This window comes from Lithobates pipiens, unplaced genomic scaffold, assembly GCF_037356315.1.
Source record: "Lithobates pipiens isolate NorthernLeopardFrog02 unplaced genomic scaffold, aLitPip1_a1.2 Scaffold_22, whole genome shotgun sequence".
Lineage (NCBI taxonomy): Eukaryota > Metazoa > Chordata > Amphibia > Anura > Ranidae > Lithobates > Lithobates pipiens.
In genome coordinates this window covers 97796619-97816481 of record NW_027507784.1, presented here as the reverse complement: position 1 = coordinate 97816481, position 19863 = coordinate 97796619, and the positions used below count along the sequence as shown (strand labels likewise).

General features: G+C 42.6%; 1 protein-coding gene across 4 annotated transcripts in view; it reads right to left on the bottom strand.

Moving 5' to 3' along the window:
* The window catches only part of UBR3 (ubiquitin protein ligase E3 component n-recognin 3), a 301116-nt gene that overhangs the window by 249739 nt on the left and 31514 nt on the right, over positions 1-19863 (bottom strand). For all 4 annotated transcript variants that reach the window (XM_077447962.1, XM_077447963.1, XM_077447964.1 and 1 more), the window contains exons 2-3: positions 18713-18852; positions 4429-4581 (exon numbers count right to left, since the gene is read on the bottom strand). In XM_077447962.1, coding sequence (XP_077304088.1) covers positions 4429-4581; positions 18713-18852 — 293 coding nt within the window. The remainder of the gene's footprint in view (positions 1-4428; positions 4582-18712; positions 18853-19863) is intronic.

Genomic DNA, 19863 nt, shown 5'->3' with positions numbered 1-19863 from the left:
CTGGTCAACAAGTGGTTATACACTCAAAAACTTCAGCAAAGTGGACAGGCTAGGTATAAAATACCCTGCCCTTTTGTTCTGTTGCCAAAGCTCCCCAGTTGTCAAAATGATAGTCAGAAAGTTGCTGCTGTCAAATGAAACAAAAAGAAGGAGATATATAGAGATATATGCACACGCACAGCACCTTTTGATAAGTCTTGCTATAGTCCAGGGGTCTCTACTGTGGCCTGGGTGCACAGTTTCATCCACCGATACCAATGGGACATTATCCCCCCCCCCCCCCCCCCCCCCCCCCACACAAACCAATGAAGGGACACAATTCCTCCGAATGACACCAGGGATGGGGCTCAGTGAGCATAATGAAGCATTATTTTAGAGCCTACTTCTCACGGATGTTACTTATTCCAAAAAGTATTTTTTGTGTTACTTTTTTGTAAACCCTTAATAAAACATGATTAAAAAAATAAAAAAAATAAAAGCACACAACATTGATACTTTACTCGGTTTCATACATCTGCAGAGTAAAAGGATGATCTCCCTTCTGCATGATGTCCGTTCAAAATAACTTTAATAAAAATGTGTGCACTTTAGTAAAAAAATATCTTATTAACCCTTAGTTTACCTTAATCTAACCAAACCCAACTAATCCTTGCCCTTGGCTATTATTTTTCCTGCTGGGTTTGTATTTCTATTATAACAACAACCATTAATAATGTAATGTAAAATTTTGTACCTATAGTTTAAAAAAAATAAAATAAAAAATAAAATTAAAAAAAAAGGAGCTCTTTTTTTCGTCTATTTAAAAAATAATTTTTTTGTGGCTGCAGCCCGTTACTCTAGGCGTATACAGCAGCTATATGACCAAAGTCACAGGTTCCAATTTCACAGGGCGCAGGTGAGGTTTAGTGGCTTCAAATGCACACAGTCTGTGTTTGGGCCAACATCTGCACCCGCACATGTTTTAAATCAGGACCTGCGACTGTTAGGTTTCATGTGTACCCTTTAATAACAATTTCAGTGGATTTTCAGCAAAAAATTTTTTGTATATTTTTGATATGGGGGGGGGGGGGGGGGGCGGCTGTCAAATACCTGAACATGTCCTCTACTCTAGTGACCCCTGTACACTCCCCTGCTGACATCCCATCATCTGTCCCCCCTGGCATTTTTAATGTCCCCCCTTAAACCTTTTACGGTTGAACATAAGCAGCAGAAAATCCAAAATCTCATATACTTAAATATCTAAGGAAGGAAAATAAAAACTCTTCAGTAATTTTAAAATAAGGTAATCCTAAAATAAACACATGTGGAAAACATCTAATATTTAATTCTTTGCAGTGAAAATATAAGACTTCACTTGTGGAAAGAGACTGATAAAAAACATCAAACCATGAACTTAATAGAGTTAACGTTCACACGTTAACAACCTGCGGAGCCAAGTGTCATATCAGTTAATCATAATACTGTCATCTTGACTCCCACAGGAATAGTGGAGACTGCTGCCTTGCTGCTTACTGTGCAGGATTTATGAAGTACCGTTCACACCTTGTATCATTAGCAGCCTGTGGATACACTATATACGTTCACACTCTGCTTTTCCAGCAGACAAACCTAGACTCTGGTATTCTATCGAGGATTTAATGCTCGATCTTAATGAACCTGATATGGTCCAAAATGCGTACAAGATAAAAAGTAGGCACTTTTTAAGCAATTATATATTCCTTGGTAGTTTTATTTAAAGACGCACTCTAAATTACAGTTTTCTGCTAGTTTAAGCTAGTATTCACTGATACTACAGCTATGGAAAGTAATCCGTATTGCTGCCATAACACAGAGAAGCTTACCGTATAAGTAGCTAATGCTACAACAGTATTTTACAGCGCACTCAGCTGCCACATCACCATGTAATGGAAATAGTTAATTTGGGTCAACCTGACCCAAACTATTAAAAACAATTCTACTTTAACACCTCTAATTCAATATTGAGGAACTTTCAAGCGATTCTAAAATGCAAAACAGGTTTATACATAACTGATGTGTGCAATGGAGTCACACGGAGTGGCTCCAAACCACCTATTCTTGGGTTCCCCACCAGCACTTCTGGCTCCAACTCTCCGGCAAGTGCCCCCATAGGAAGAGACTTCCTATGGGGACACTTGTGCAGACTCACTCACAAGCCCTGCTGCCTGCATCTACAGACAGTGTGGCTTGGCCCCGCCCCCTCATCACTGGATTTGATTGAGAGCAGCAGAAACCAATGGCTTCAGCTGCCCAGTGAAACCTGTGAGATCAGAAAGTGAGGGGAGAGAGCCACTGCAGATGGGCACAATGCTGGATCAAATGAGGATTCAGTGAAGTATGAGGGGAGAGGGGGGAATACTACCATCTAAACACATTTTGCCTTAATGCACAGAATACATAGAGGCTTAAAATGTTTAGGCTTTATATTCACTTTTACATCTTTGTGGTACATTACCAAATGCATGTTAATCAGTATTATGTTTAAGCAGCTCATTAATTTTAAGTGTTTAATTGGCTTAAAAAGCAACTCAGCACACCAAAAACCAGACTAAACCACTTTGCCCCTTCCCCCTGACAAGGGTGCACCACTATGCACAGTAGTGCATTATCGCACATTGTGCTGCAGTCTTCTTTCATTTCAGGGCACTGGGGGTGCCATTGAGAATATACGGACACACCAACACATATGCATGCTGCGGTAACATATGTTACCACAAGGCAAAAGTCTAGAGCCAGCCCAATCCCAATGTCAATGTGCTATCAAATGAAAGATGCTGTACTGCCCAATAATGTTCCAACATTAGAAAGACAAGGAAAAGGCTTAGCACTGGGAGGAGTAGGGCTTAGTCTCAATTTAGGGCTTAGGATCCAAGCGACTTCACAGGAATCCTGTGATTTATTTGAATGGAGGTACTTACAACATTCCTGCACGTCACCACTGCTTCTTTAGGCTGTTAAATTAAACACTTTATTTAAAGCTGAAAACACTGAATATAGTGATGTGTCTTTCTGCATATCCACTTCGAAAGTTTACAAACGACAGTCAGGTGGATGACACTTCTTACAAAGTTAAAGTGGTTATAAACCCTTACCTATACCCAGTGAAGTGACTGGCCTTGGGTGATACACAGGAGGTGAAACAAATTCTCCTGAGATAAGTTGTACCTGTTTATTTGCAGCCATTTGTCTTGTACATCCTTGTAACACTCAGGTCAAAAGGATTTTTCACAGGCTCACAAAGCAAGGGGTGAGGAGCTGGAGTTACAGTTATAAGAGCTGATTCAAGAGAAAAAGGACACACACCCCTTTATACAACATACAGAAACAGAGCTGAAGTTGTCAATCACAAGCTGTGTGCTTGAGGTCCCTCATTTTTTTTTTTTTTTTTTTAAGCTCTTGGAGTCGGGAAAACTTGTCATAATTGACTCATGCTGATAGAGGAATTATACATCAGATAGAAATTCCACTTCATGCTTTAGAGAGGCAAGAAAACACTAGAGAGCTTTGTTGAGCTTTCATGTCTGAGGTTTACAGCCACTTTAAAACAGAGTTCCTACCACATATATGTTTTAAATCTCTTACCATTACATAATGTATATTTACCATTGGTTAGTCTTCTCATTAGTGCAGCATTTATTCATATTTTATTTTTAAAAAGTTACCTTTGATCCTTCCTGCTCAGGCATTCCCATCTTACTTGTGGGCAGGCGAAACCCACAAGCATAAACTTCTGGGATCCGGTGTATTCCCAGCATGCACCGTCCGTTCTCGCACATGCGCGAGAAGAGAATGTAGTGGTACAGGAAACTACACAGGTTGCCATCACAATGGGTGGCTTAGTCGGAAGTGCCCACCTCATTGTGATGGAAACAAAGATAAACCACCCTTGCCTGCCTCACTTACGGTTTTGAAATATTGTGATTGTAGCCCTCGGCGCGGTCTACGACTCCTGGGAAATTATGACACACATATCCCAGGAGCACTAGTGGCAGGCACCGAGGAAAATGACGTCAGGAGCAGCAGAGAGGAAGGGGTAGATTACAAGGCACCACATAGCAACAGGCATGAAAAAGTAAAATAAATAAATAAAATCCAAATGTCGTTGGTTATGTTTATTGCTGCTGAATAATGTAAAGTTCACTCCATGGGTGGAACTCCGCTTTAATGAATACAATAGGGTCAACTTTCACCTCCAGCTGGCTTAATAGACCGTGAAAGCGCCCAGCAACCTAATGGGGCAACATATCTGCTCTTGCTTCTTATCAGCATGTACCAGCATGGCTTCCAGGTCCCCCCCCCCCTTTCCTGATACAAGTACTGCTGTGTAGGGGATTACAAGATAAAAATCTAATTAAGGTAATTAAGGTAAAATTTACATGCAATATACAAAAAAAATGTTCTCAAGCTTACCAGAGCAAAGATCTTTGTAATATTGTTGATTGGTGAGAACCTGCGTAAGAACTGATCTCATCGCACCACCCATTTTGGTTAAATCCTCCAGGAAGGAGATCTGAGGTTCCAAAGCCTGAAGGATCTTCTGGAGGTCTTTATCAGATGAGGACTCTGGTAAAAAAATAAAAAAATTAAAAAAATAAAAATAAAAAGCATACATGCCAAAAATAACAAAACAGCTAAAAAATAAAGAAAACGCTTTATTAGTCATTCTGAGGTCGCTATTAATTGCACATAAATGAATTGCCTCTCATAGGGTTTCCTCCAATCCTCCTATGGTAAACGTATGGAATGGATTTCTGAAATGAATACCTATACCCTACAAAATGCCCCCTGCACATTTGAAAAGGTCTGGGCTAAGTGGATAGAAGTAATGTACCCCTTTCTTGCTTCTAAGGACAGCTCTACTCATTTTTGAGTCCCGGTCATGGGAGCAGCCTGCCTATGCAATGGCTATGAATGTGGCCTGTACATGTTAGAGTTGCTCTATATGCTTAATGCTATGGTGTCCTGCGAGGCAGCTCAATTTTTCTGTCGTCCCCCCCCCCCCCCCCCCCATTTTTGTTTTGTGTTGGGTTTTTTATATTTATTACTTTTTTGTCCCTATTTATCTAAAACTTTTGGATAAATCTTTTTTTTTTTTTTATTAAAGAAGGAATCACTGCTGTACCATGCAGAAATGTAGGGGTCAGCACAAGACCTAAAGCAAGCAGTAGAGAACTGGCATCCGACTGTTCCAAAAGTGTGTCAAATAGAGAGGATTCTCCAAGTAAGACTGGCAGTGTTGGCAGCAGGACAGAAATGTATATTATCTCTTCTTCATTTTCAACATTTTAGCATTATTAATTTTGTAACAGAGTCACGGAAACTGAACTAATGGGACAAATTCTCCACCTAGCTTACATTTTAACTAACCCCTCCCCGTCAAACAAATGCATATATGCAGCTTCACTGAAAGGGGTCTTTTTCTGTAGAGTGGCATATGTGCATACCTGTGTTTGTGCTGCATAGCATGCTCCCAGCACAGATACTGAGCTGTCACCAGCAGCTTTGGGTCTCATACTGACGATTATATGTTGGGAGGACCAGCTATCGATCACATGGTCACTGTGTTAGCCTGTGACTGGCTACCACATTGATCAGTTACTGTACAGACTGCCCCTGTATTTTCTCCTCTTGAACAGTTGTGCAAAAAATAATAGACCAGGGTTTCATCTAAGTCAGTGCCAGGGTCAGGCTCAAGGTTAGGGTCAGAGTGTTTTAGGTAGGATTAAAAAAAAATAAAACATTGTTTATTTAGTATTAGGTCGGGTTCACACTGGTACGACAAACGCTCTGACATCGGGAGCTCATGTCGCATGATGTGTGAAAAGCAACATTTCCCTATGGGAGCCGTCTTAACTGGTCCGACACAAGTCCGACTTTGATCTGACTTCAGTGATATTCAATGGGCTGAAGTAGGATCAAAGTTGGATCGCCGTCTTGACTGATCCGACTTTGACATGCGACTTGTGCTCTGATGATCTTGAAGGGGAACTCTACCAGACCCTTATCCGAGCACACAGCCTGGCAGGTCAGGAGAGGGGCAGGGACGAGCAAGCGCCCACCCCCTCCCAAACTATACCAGGCCACATGCCCTCAACATGGCGGGTAGGTGCGCCTCTTCAGACTTCTCCCCTGATGTCTTCTAGCCCTCTCCTTTGTCTTCTGCCGGGTCTCCTCCTGCTGTCTTCACGTTCTTTTGCAGGTCTTCTCCACTGTCGCCAGAGAACCTTAATAAATTATTTTAACACACTGTGTGCTGCGTTTCTTTTTGACACTTTTTTTTTTTTCTTTTTTAGAAGAACGGGTGGGGCTATGGATTTTGGGGGGGACCCCAACATCGTTTTGTCCGACGCATATCGAACTTCAAGTCAGGGAAAAGTCGGATCTTAGGCTGGGTTCACATTGCAGCGGTGACGAGAACCGGATGTGATTCGCACCGCACTGCAGTGCAAATCACATCCGATCTCTGTGCGATGCGAGTTCAGCCATACAGATAGTATGGCGGAATTCGCATCGCACCCAGCCCAAACTCGCACAGGACCCTTTTTTTGGTCCGCAGCAGAATCGGATCGCATGGGTGTTCACACCATGCGATCCGATTCCTGTCCGAGTTTGCAGATCGCACTGCGATATGTGAACTGATCTGGGGGTGTCATTAACGTTTCACTGGCACTCCCAGCAGTTCGCATAGTGTAAACTGCCACCGGGAGGTATGCGATGCGGGAACCCGCAGTGGATTTGCGGCGTTCCCGCATCTCTGCAATGTGAACCCAGCCTCAGTGTGCGATTACCAATTTAACTTGAACTGGAGAGAGGTTTCTTTGCAGGGCTGCACCAGATTTTGCAATTTTGTGCATTACCATGCACAGCTGCACAAGATTGAGTGTTCCAGTTTTACTAAATCCCTCCCTTAGTAGAAGAAGAAAGGAAAGAAAGGAAAGGTACAATTGTTTCTGAGCCTACAAAGGCTATAACAAAATATTCACACACAGTATACATGGTATCTCTACAATCGTCAGGAGTAGGAGAATTTGTTTCGGGTTTTTTCTTTGGTACGTCATGGTAATGGCAAGAAACAGCTACATTTAGGCTTCATGTACACATGATGTTTTTACAAACTCTCGAACAATTTAACTTGGCAGCTAGTAACCCACATTTAAAAACGTCAGTTTTGCCGCGTTTAGCGGCGCTTTCATTTAGAAGCATTTTTAAAATGGCCAAAAATGTAAAACGCCTGTAAACTAAACATGGCTAAACGAGAGTTGCCATGTTAAGCCGTGTTTAGAAGCGTTTGGTGCTTGAAATGCCTGTAAACTCGGCTCCTGAACTCTTTTTTTGCGTTCCAAAAAATGCCTCTAAAAACTCAACTGCCTAGAAACGACCGTAAACGACCCTGTGTACATGGACAAATAAGAGAACAGAGGAGAGTTCAGGGGCAGTTGATAACTCGTTTTACTTTGATAAAATACAAAACAGGAGATACCCATTAACATTTACCATCAAAATAAAGGCCCAATTTGTCCTGAAAAAAAGGGTATAATCTAACTGGATACACAAGTAGTTGTAAAGTTTGAAAAACTGGTTTTAGGCATTACAGTGCATGTTACCCCAACATTTCATATTTCTGATCCGAGATGTCTGTTTTGTCATGTGATTGTATGAAAAAAGTATTCTGTTCTCTACTGCTTCCTCTGTGTAAAATACTTGGCAATCCTGCCAGTTCCCATGCTTTCCTATTTCAAACTGACCAGGCAAGGAAGCTCATCCATCCTGGTGTAACTGCATATTACTTGATCTCGCACACTCACACTTTTGTAAATATTTTATTATATCTTTTCATGTGACAACACTGAAGAAATGACACTTTTCTACAATGTAAAGTAGTGAGTGTACAGCTTGTATAACAGTGTAAATTTGCTGTCCCCTCAAAACAACTCAACACACAGCCAACCACTGGCAACAAAAGGGAGTACACGCCTAAGTGAAAATATCCAAATTGGGCCCAAAGTGTCAATATTTTATGTGGCCACCGTTATTTTCCAGCACCGCCATAACCCTCTTGGGCATGGAGTTCACCAGAGCATCACAGGTTGCCACTGGAGTCCTCTAACACTCCTCCATGATGACATCACAGAGCTGGTGGATGTTGGAGACCTTGCGCTCCTCGACCTTCCATTTGAAGATGCCCCACAGATGCTAAAGTGTTTAGGTCTGGAGACATGCTTGGCCAGCCCATCATCTTTACCCTCTTCTTTAGCAAGGCAGTGTTCGCCTTGGAGAGGTTTTTGGGGTCGTTATGTTGGAATACTGCCCTGTGGCCCAGTATCTGAAGGGAGGGGATCATGCTCTGCTTCAGTATGTCACACACAGTACATGTTGGCATTAATGGTTCCCTCAATGAACTGTAGCTCCCCAGTGCCAGCAGCACTCCTGCAGCCCCAGACCATGACACTCCCACCACCATGCTTGACTGTAGTTTGCAGGCTTTCTTGTGCATCATCTTTAGAAGGGGATGACAGCCATGCAGACCAATTTGATGCCGTGTGCGATGTTTGGTCTGCGCACCGACAGGCTGACCCCCCACCCCTTCAACCTTTGCAGCAATGCTGGCAGCACTCATATGTCTATTTCCCAAAGACAACCTCTGGATATGACACTGAGCAACAGGCACTCCACTTCTTTGGACGGTCATGGCGAGGCACTATATGGTCTTGGCCATTGTGCTGCAGCTCAGCTTCAGGGCCTTTGAAATCTTACAGCCCAGGCCATCTTTATGTAGCGCAACAATGGGTTTTTTCAGACCCCAAGAGAGTTCTGTGGCATGAGGTGCCATGTTGAGCTTCCATTGACCAGTATGCGAGCGTGAGATTGATAACACCAAATTTAACACACCTGCTCCCTATTCACACCTGAGACCTTGTAACACTAGCGAGTCACATGACAACGGGGAGGGAAAATTACTAATTGCCCCGAATTTGGACATTTTCACTTAGGGGTGAACTCACTTTTTGTTGCCAGTGGTGTGTTGAGTTATTTTGAGGGGACAGTAAATTTAAACGGTTATACAAGCTTTACACTCACTACTATACATTTTGTATAATATTACAGTGTAATAGAGATATATATATATATATATATATATATATATATATATATATATATATATATATATATATATCTCTCTCTATCTTCACCCGACTGGAGGACCACCTACATGTTCAATGCAAGACTATTGGTCTTGTATTGTACTTTATGTCAGTGTGTGTACACGGAACAGAGTGTCTAATAGAGGAGGCTTCAGGGGACCAGTCACACAGATTATGGAAGGAGCCTGCCCAATTGATGAATAATGGAAAATTGTTACCAGTACTTAATGTAATTTTCCTTTCCTGGCTCTGTCTCATGCCAGTAACTTTGGGTCATTTCCGCCCCTTGACCCCGTATAGGAAATCCCTGAATAGCTCAATAAAAAGGCCACCAGTACCTGGTGCAGGTGTTCTGTAAATAGCCTGCGATGGACTAGGGAGGGTGTGTACTGGCAGGAGGCAGAGCAGTAACAATTTTCTGTTTTCCTGGCTCAGCCTCATGCCAGTAACAGGGAGGGAGTAAAACAAAACTACCAACACCAGGTGCTGCTTAGAATTAAATGTATTATTTAGACAAAGCAAAAGACAACACAGAAGCTCCCATGATATCAATTGGGAGGAAGCGTCATATAGCTTGTAATGCCTTATAAAAGGTATTAGGGAAACTCCAGCCCTGCCACCCCACAGATCACATCCATCGAGACCTTGGACCAGGCTGCCCAGCAGGAAGAAAACTACCAGAGCAGTGTGCCCGAATCTCTTAAGGAGGAAGAGGCCTTCCTGCGAGTAAGCTGATTGAATACACCCTTACCATACATGTTGAGCTGATCTTGGGGAAAGCTGGCATGCACAACTTAAATACGAAAGAGCACTAGACTTTCGGAATGATTCGGTTCTCTCCGTACACGTTGTAGCATAGTTTAGATCCAACTTATGCAAATCCGAACCTTTGGGCTCGGTGTTGAGGGTTTAAAAGAAACCGATTGGCAATTAAAGTGGAACTTCTGGGAATCTTAGGCAAGAAATTTGGAGAGGGCTCTAACACCACTTTGACCAGAAAAAAGGTGCAGTACAGCTCCTTGCAGGAGAATGCAGAAATGTCAGATTCGCCTAGCTGAGACATTAGCTGTAAGAAACACCGTCTTCCAGGTGAGGTAAAATAACGGACAGCTCAAATCCAGAGCAAAACAGACTTCAGCAACTCCCTCAGACCTAACAGAAAATCCCACAATCGAAATATCAGATGTATTGGTATTTTAATTGCTGCTTTTACAAATCAGACCACAGGAGGTTCCTTGGACCAGGAAGTGTCAGTCAATGCCGAAACTTGTACTTTTAGTGCCAGTTCACACCAGACGCAGGTACGTTCAGTTCCGTGTGCTTTTTTTCTGCACTAAAAATGCATGCAGTGTTTTCCATGTATTCCAATGGCTCTAGTTCACACCAGTGCAGTCAGTTCCAGGTGCAGAAACTGACCGGAACTGACTGTACTGGTGCAGAAAAAAAACAGTACTGCATGAAACTGCATCTGGTGTGAACTGGCCCTAATGGTATTGCAGCTTAGGTCTAATTCCAGTCCCGATTGAAGAAATCCCAGCACATTGACCACCGAGGGGGAATGAAAGGAAAATCCTTTTTGAACAGTCTAATCTTCCAATCTCTGCCATGCTCGGCAGTAAGTATACCTGGTTGAGATCTTCCTTGCCAAAAGGGAGGTTGGCATGACCCAAAAAACGAAAAGATGAAGGCACCCGAGTTTGCTCCTTTCAACTGCCATGAAGTTAAGGCTAGTCCAGCTGGATCTGAATGAAACTGGACGTTTTGGAGAAGCAGGTCTCAGGCTTGAGGCAATCCGATTGGAGGGCCCGTTGCTAGGTGACAAAGAAGGGAGAACCATGGCCTCTTCGACCAGATTGGGGCGATTCCTCCTTCACAATCTTCAGCAATGACTTGAGAATCAGGCTGTTGGAGGGAAGATGTATACCAGACTGAAGTGCCACTTCTGGAAAAGGGGCATCCTGGGCTAGAGCTTGTGGGTGAAAGAAGCGGATGAAAAACTGTGGGGTCTGACAATTGTCTGGAGTCGTATGAGAATCACCTCAAGAGTCCCCCACTGTGCGAAGATCTCAGACAGATTCTTCGGGTTCAGCATCCATTCCCTGTGGCTAAAGAATCTGTAGCTTAGCCAACTTTTTAGGGAGTTTTGAGAACCCGGAAGGTACGCTGCCGACAGGTCCAGCAAACTCAAAGCTTTCCGATGTGACTTGAAGAAGGTGCAGAATCCTCGCTCTCCGAGCTTCATCACATAAGAAACCGCAGTCTTTTCGTCCATCAGAAGTACGACTTGAGTGATGGGAAAGAATGCTTTTCGTTTTAGAAGAGCGCAGGGACACAGCAAGCAATGGCGTCATCGATCGGCACCTAGCTTGCATTGAGTCTTGCCACCTCTGTCAGCCTTGCTACAGGAATCGAAGCCTAGGCAACAGCCACAGAAAAGTGAAAGGTAAGAGAGATGGCAAAAAAGACGCAGGATGGCTGCTCTAGATACCGGGCGTAAAGCATCTTATGCCTGTGCCTACCCCAGCACCAGGAGCACCCACTCTATCAGGTAGATTTACCCCCAACAAGGGACCATCCACCGCGGGGACTAACGGCAGGGTAACGCGAAACAGGAACGTCCGAAGCAAGGACACCTGCAACAGGTACTGGTGGCCTTTTTATTTATCTACTCCGGGATGTCCTATAAGGGAGCAAGGGGCAGAGTTGATCCAAGGTTACTGGCATGAGGCTGAGCCAGGAAAAGATATTATGCCCTAAACCTCATCCCTTGGAGTTAATGAGCATTTAACCCTTGCATTACAGGGGGGGGGGGCTGCTGAAAGGTTGTTCTTTGGAAATCAAAGCGGTAGGCATTGATGAAGGTTTGGTTCTACCTTAAGAATTATAAGCTACTTGACTCCTATAAATCATGTAGGTCATAGTTTATTACTGAATACAAAAACTATAACTGTAGTTAGCAACTTAACATTCACGATGTTCATTTTCAGCTGTAAGTCTTGGAAGAAAAACACATATTCAGATGAACAGGACAGATCTTTAACAAGCCAAAGCAAAAAACCTTGCAATCTGTATAACTTCCCACAAGAAATATGTCACAAACACAGATGTCAGAGCTGGAAGAAGGCAAAAGCTTTTATCACTACTACTGCTCCATTTATGAAAGATTTCCATGTATTGCAGAAGTAACTGGCATTTCTGCAATAGATTTCAAATGTATAGACTTGTAAACGTTTATAGTAAACATGAGCAGAATAAGCAAAATTTTGCGGCACTTTCAAAGCGCTGCCCATTCATTGCAATGGGCAGGGTGGTTTGGGAGTGCTAATTACAGTGCTCCCAACCCACCCCAAAGATGCTGCTTGCAGGACTTTGCGGGACGTTGCCAAAAAATTACCGGCGAGTGTGAAAAGTTACACTGCAGTGAGAGGCAGTTTTCAGGCTCTCTTAGCGGAGGCCATTTGTAACGGCTTAGGCGCCTGAAAACCGCCCAGTGTGAAAGTGGTGGTCAAACTGTATGAATGAAAAAATAAAAAATAAAAACACACACACACACACACTAAGGGTAACCCAACAAAGTTTTACAGTACTTAACAGCTTAGGAATCCTAAAAGCTGCATTTACTTTTACATAATCTCATGACCTTACAACCAACCAGCTTACCCACAAAAGGAGAATAAAAAGTACAGCGGCGATACTCACTGGCTGAACAAAAAAACAAACAAAACAAAAAAAAAAAAAAACACAAACACCAGATTTCTACACCCACACTATACAGTGCAGATAAACAAATCTCTCGATGCAACTATTGTATTGTGCCCACCGGCCCTGCTGGCTTTCAAAATTCATCTGCAACAAAATGGATCTGAGAGAATATACAGGTAGTTACATTTTATCACACGAACACGATATTTACATAACTGTTTCTCAAAATGTACACTTTCAGAAAGAAAAAAAAATAAATAATAATTTTATTAACACAATTTAATCCCCATTTTTTTTTTTTTTTTTTTTACAAACAATTATGTAGTGTTCAGTCAAATAAGTATATAGTCAAATAAGTCAAGCTTTAAATTGTGTACACCCACAATAGTGTGAAAAATGATGACACCCAATATTATCAACAGGTGGTGCGGTCAGCAACGTTACGGCTCATTAGTTTAGGGCAGCATTTCCTAAACATTATTTTATTTTTATTTTTTAAAAGATGACACACCCTTTAAAATTATGGGCAATCTCAAGGCACGCCTTCGTAAAATGAAAAAAAAAAAAAACTAAACAAATAGTTTTACATAAAGCGATATAGCGACAACATCCACACCTGTAAGACACCCAACGTTACAAACTGGTACTGACTATCATGTTTCTCCAAAAATAAGACCGGGTCTAATATTAATTTTGGCTACCAAAAAATGCATTAGGGCTTATTTTCAGGGGATGCCTTATTTGTGCCGTCTTCTCTCCCCCTCTCCCTCCCTGTCAGCTCACGATTCAGCATCTCTGTAATCCCCAAAATAAACCCTAGTTAAATCCCTTGTAAAATCATTTAACATGCTCTGTAAATTATTTATATAATGTCCAGTATGTGTAAAATGTTTATGCAACATGGGTGCTCACGTGACCCGTTGGAGCTCTTCTCCACACTGCGGTGGGAGATGCAGAGATTCCCGCTGACGTAAGCTCTGTTCCCAGCGCTGCAGAGGGAGGGGCCACTGACGTCAGCTGGGAGGCAAGGAGGAGAGTTCTGACAGGCCACATCAGCACCCAGCAGCACTGTAAATAAGGTATTTTCTACAATAAAGTTACATAAAGACACACACTGGACATTATATAATCCTTTTACAGTATGGGATTACATGATTTTACAAGGACTTTAACTAGGGCCTATTTTCAAGGTAGGGCTTATTTTGCAGCCATCCTGGAAAATCAAGGTAGGTCTTATTTTCGGGGAAGCATGGTATTATTCCAGATCTCCTTCAGTTTCTCTCCCTCATTCAGCTAATGTGACCACAGTGCTAATACAGAGTGCCAGGGGAGGGGCAAACAAGGATGCTGATGATGTCATTGGTTGTTAGGACGTCGTCAGCTAGAAGGTTGTAATGGTGCACAATGAAAACCTGTGGCTGTGTGTAACTAAAAGGCAGGCTTGAGCCACCCTATGACTTGTGTACACGTTATGGGCAATTTTAAGGGATTTTGCCAAGGCACCCTTGAAGAAACCTGAAGGCACCCTGGTTGAAAAAGGTTGGTTGAGAGTCAACCATAAACAAGGAACATAGAATTACTGCTTTTGCTTTGGTGCTCACGGCGATATAAAATGCGTGTGCCGTGTGTGTGTGGTACAATTGCAGTTTACATACACGTGTGCAGCCCAAGACTGCATTTACACTAGTGGGTGTGACAGGGGCAGCTTTTCCATATTTGTTTTGCTATTTTTGTGCATTATTTTAAGTTTTTTCCATTTTTTTTTTTTAAATTTAACTTTATTTCTAGAGAAAATTGAGTACTGTCCGTGATACTTTTTTTATTTGCACTAACATACAATTTTTCAGGACAAGCTTTCGGGTATGTCCCCTTCTTCAAGGTCCAAGCAGTACTGATTTACAAATTTTTAAGCAGAATGTAAAAAAAAAAAAATAAAAAAAAAAAATTAAAAAAAAAAAAAACACCTCTGAGGGAAAGAACAACAAAAAAAAAAAACATACAAATCAATGGCAATAAAGATAAGAGAAGAGTTAGTGAGATAAGACAGAGGGAGAGCTATGGAATGGAGGGGGGGTTGCTAGTCACAGAGGGGGTTGTAAAACTTTAGTATAATGAGTAAGGAAACCTATATCTAAATTCAGGCCATTATTTTTTGTGTCAAAAAGAATTATCATTCTTAGTTCAAAGGTTTTCCTTTCCTGGATAGTTCTGAAATTCCCTTTAAGAACTAAAACATTGAGGTCTTCTATAGTGTGGTCTGGTTGTGAGAAGTGATGTCCCACAGGTGTACATAGACTGTCTTCTTTATGTTCCTTGATGGTATGTCTGTGTAAATTCATCCTCGTTTGCAACTTCTGTCCTGTTTCACCAACATAAGATCCTTTGCTGCACCTTTTGCATTGGATGAGGTACACAACATTGCTGGAGGTACAGTTGTAAGATCCCATGATATTGAAGGTCCCGTTTGTGTGTGTGACACTTTTGGATAGATTGATCTGGTTGCATAGTTTGCAGTGCTTTTTATTGCAGGGTTTGCTTCCATTATTTGTGTCATCATAATCAGAGTGAAGTTTCCTGCTGATTAGTTTGTGTCTGAGGTTGGGTGGTTGTCTGAAAGCCAATGATGGGGGTTGTTTGTAACCTTTGTAACCTTCCACAAGAAAGGTTACAAAGAGAAAACCATCAACAACAGCATAAACACAGCCTTGAAAACCCAAAGAGAAAATCTCCTCCAATACACAGAGAAAAAAACAAATAACCGAGTACCTCTCGTCACCACATACAACCCAACACTAGAAGGGATCAAAAAGATAATCAAAGATTTACAACCCATTATAACAGAGGATGACACTTTGAAAGGAATATTCCAACAACCCCCATTATTGGCTTTCAGACAACCACCCAACCTCAGACACAAACTAATCAGCAGGAAACTTCACTCTGATTATGATGACACAAATAATGGAAGCAAACCCTGCAATACAAAGCGCTGCAAACTATGCAACCAGATCAATCTATCCAAAAGTGTCACACACACAAACGGGACCTTCAATATCATGGGATCTTACAACTGTACCTCCAGCAATGTTGTGTACCTCATCCAATGCAAAAGGTGCAGCAAAGGATCTTATGTTGGTGAAACAGGACAGAAGTTGCAAACGAGGATGAATTTACACAGACATACCATCAAGGAACATAAAGAAGACAGTCTATGTACACCTGTGGGACATCACTTCTCACAACCGGACCACACTATAGAAGACCTCAATGTTTTAGTTCTTAAAGGGAATTTCAGAACTATCCAGGAAAGGAAAACCTTTGAATTAAGAATGATAATTCTTTTTGACACAAAAAATAATGGCCTGAATTTAGATATAGGTTTCCTTACTCATTATACTAAAGTTTTACAACCCCCTCTGTGACTAGCAACCCCCCCTCCATTCCATAGCTCTCCCTCTGTCTTATCTCACTAACTCTTCTCTTATCTTTATTGCCATTGATTTGTATGTTTTTTTTTTTGTTGTTCTTTCCCTCAGAGGTGTTTTTTTTTTTTTTTTTTTTTTTTTTTTTTTTTTTTTACATTCTGCTTAAAAATTTGTAAATCAGTACTGCTTGGACCTTGAAGAAGGGGACATACCCGAAAGCTTGTCCTGAAAAATTGTATGTTAGTGCAAATAAAAAAAGTATCACGGACAGTACTCAATTTTCTCTGTCACAATTGCACTAATACGGCTACAATCACATTAAATATAAACTTTATTTCTAACAAGCCTTCATTTGATATTTTCTCTTTATGGGGACAGCAGGGGTTTATTAGACCCCCAACGTACCCCCTGACCACCACTGTGACTATTTAAGCAAAGATCCTGGAGTGTTTGAGGGGGGCGTCACTATACTGACGCCCAGATAACTTTTACATTAAAATTAGGAGCCGTCTAAGGAAAAACAGAAACAAGCTCATGGCTGCTACTGCATCAACGCCTAAAAAACGTGGACATATGTAGTAGTTAAAGGGGTTGCAAAGGCAGAAGATTTTTTTAATCTTAATGTATTCTATGCATCATGGTAAAAAGCCTTCTGTGTGCAGCAGCCGCCGCCCCCGTCTCCTCCCCCCCAATACTTACCTCAGCCCCATCTCTATCCAGCGATGTCCATGAGTCCCTAGGCCATCTGGGACTCTCCCTCCTGATTGGCTGAGAAACATAAGCGGCGCCATTGGCAGTACTCAATACTTTTAAGGGCTCTCCAATCTCCCTTCATCTAAAGAGTGCAAAATTATGGATATACTACCTATATGGTGCATTGTTTAGTTCTGATGAAGGTGGACTAATGAACCCCTGAAATGTATTGGGTATTCCAGTAACTAATGCCGCATACACACGTAGCAGACTATCCGGCGGACTTAGTCTGGCGGACTGTCCGTCGGACTTTCCGAACGAGCTACTTGCCCACACACGGCAATTTTTCAGCGGACTAATAAAGCGTACTAAGTCCGCTGGACTATCTGCCGTACTTTTGAAATGAATGGACTCGCCCACACACGCGGAGGAAAGTCCGCTCATTTTGAGCGCGTCTCCAGGTAGCTGGGGCCAGCGAAGGAGGCGTCGCTGGCCCCGTCACCTGGTATGGACTTAAAGGGGAACCCCTACACCGAAAAATCAGTGTGGGGGTCCCCCCCAGGTCCATATCAGACCCTTATCCGAGCATGCTACCCGGCCGGCCAGGAAAGGGGGTGGGGACGAGCGATTTATTAAAAGGGGGCTCCTGGATTCCGATAAGCCCCCGCCCGCAGACCCAGACAACCAACTGCCAGGGTTGTCGGGAAGAGGCCCTTGTCCTCATCAACATGGGGACAAGGTGCTTTGGGGTGGGGGGGCCGCGCAGCCCCCCTTCCTCAAGGAACCCCCCCCATGTTGAGGGCACTGGTATGGCTCAGGAGGGGGGGGGGGCACTCGCTTGTCCCCACCCCCTTTCCTGGCCGGCCGGGTAGCATGCTCAGATAAGGGTCTGATACGGACCTGGGGGGGAGCCCCACGCCGATTTTTCGGCGTAGGGGTTCCCCTTTAAGTCCATACCAGGTGACGGGGCCAGCGACGCCTCCTTCGCTGGAGACTTTTTTTCTCCGGGCGGGAAAAGTCTGTTCATTTCAAAAGTGCGGCGGACTAGCACACACACGGCCGGATTGTCCGCCGAAATGTGAGTCCGGCGGACAGATTGGAGTGCAAAAATACTTTTAGTCCGCCGGACTTTTCCACCGGATTGTTTGATCGTGTGTACGAGGCATTACTTTGCCAAATAAAAATCAAATGGATCAAATAAAAATCACTGGTGCTCTCACTTTAAAAAAAAAAAAATGTATTACTACTATGGTGACCTATGCTGCGTATACTAATTAACCAGAAGGTTGCCTTCACTCCATGCCTGCTAATTATCCTTTATACTAGTGTCCAGTGCTCCAGCAAAACTTCAATATCAGAACAGAACAGTAGAAACAGCCATTGCGGATGCAATCCAAAGTCACCTGAAGTCTGAGAGGCTGGCTTGTCAACTGTATGCCCCGACTACGGACCAACGTCTGAAACGCGTAGGCTGTTTTATAGCTCTGTACATAAAGAAATACTATTATGGATGTCATCCTGAGTTCCGACCATCCCTTTCCTTATTCTTGTCAACTGTATGACCTCATAAACTGTTCTCATACACAACCATTGACTGGCAGTTTGTGAGGTCAAGCAGCAGTTCTAACTTTTCCCTACCCCATCCAAAACTAGAAAGTGGTTAGATTTCAATATTATTAAAATATAATAAAAGACACAAGAATCAAAGCATTATTGCTCATACATAATTACCTGGCTCACTGTAGCCATCTCTTAAGTACTGAATTAGATAGAAGATGAAGCGAGGGATCACCAGCTCAGTCATCACCAGTAAATCTTGTGGCACGGCAGGAACACATGAGCTAGATTTAACTCTGTGACGCTTGCAAAATCTGAAAAAAGATTAAGAAAAAAGTAAAATTTAAACATCGTCATTAAGGTGGACTGTAAAAGGTGGTCATAGATGCAACAAATTTGGCTGGTTCAGACGGGGGATGGCCAAATTTCAATCAGCGTCTGGCCACCCCTGTTTGACAAAAGTCAACTGCTAGAATTACTTCTATCAAATGAACAAGTTGGAAAACTTTTGTCAATAAGTGTGTTCAGCTGCTGATCGGTGTATTCTGTCAGCACGGAGTCCTGCTGTCAGGATACAATGTCCCGGGCAGGGGGAATTCCTCCATCCACCTCGTTTGTGTGGATGAAAAAAAATAATAATCATATAGGGCCAGCTTAAAGGGATATTAAAGTCTTATTTTTTGGTTTAAAAATAACATATATATTATACAGGATTTATATAGTGCCAACAGACAGTACAATTACAATACAATCCGATACAAGAGGAATCAGAGGACAACAATCTAGAAGGGAGGATCAAGCGGTTAAAAGACGGTAATAACTGTGGGGGCTGAGGTGATAGAGAAAATAATAGTACAGTTGTTCGGTGTGGGCAGGTTTAATAGATTCAATTGATTTTTATTTGGAAACGCAAGAGTCACAGGAGTACCCAATACATTTCAGAAACTCATTAGTCCAACTAAACTATGCACCATATAGATAAATGTATCCATAATTTTGCACACTTTAGATGAAGGGAGATTGCAGAGCCACCAAAAAGTATTGACTACGGCTGTGATTTTTACCTCAACTGGACATATTAAATACAGTTTTTATACATTCTATGAATGCACTTACCAGGTAGCTATTATAGTAAAGTGATAGCATAGTAAGCCCTTCCTGGATATGAACATGTTATACTTACCTGCTCTGTGCAGTGGTTTTGCACAGAGCAGTCCAGATCCTCCTCAGGTAACCCGCTCCCTATGGGACGACCCCCCCCCCCCAAGCTGAGCCGCTGCTCTGTGTGTCCATTCAGACACGGAGCCGAGGCTCGGCTCCACCTC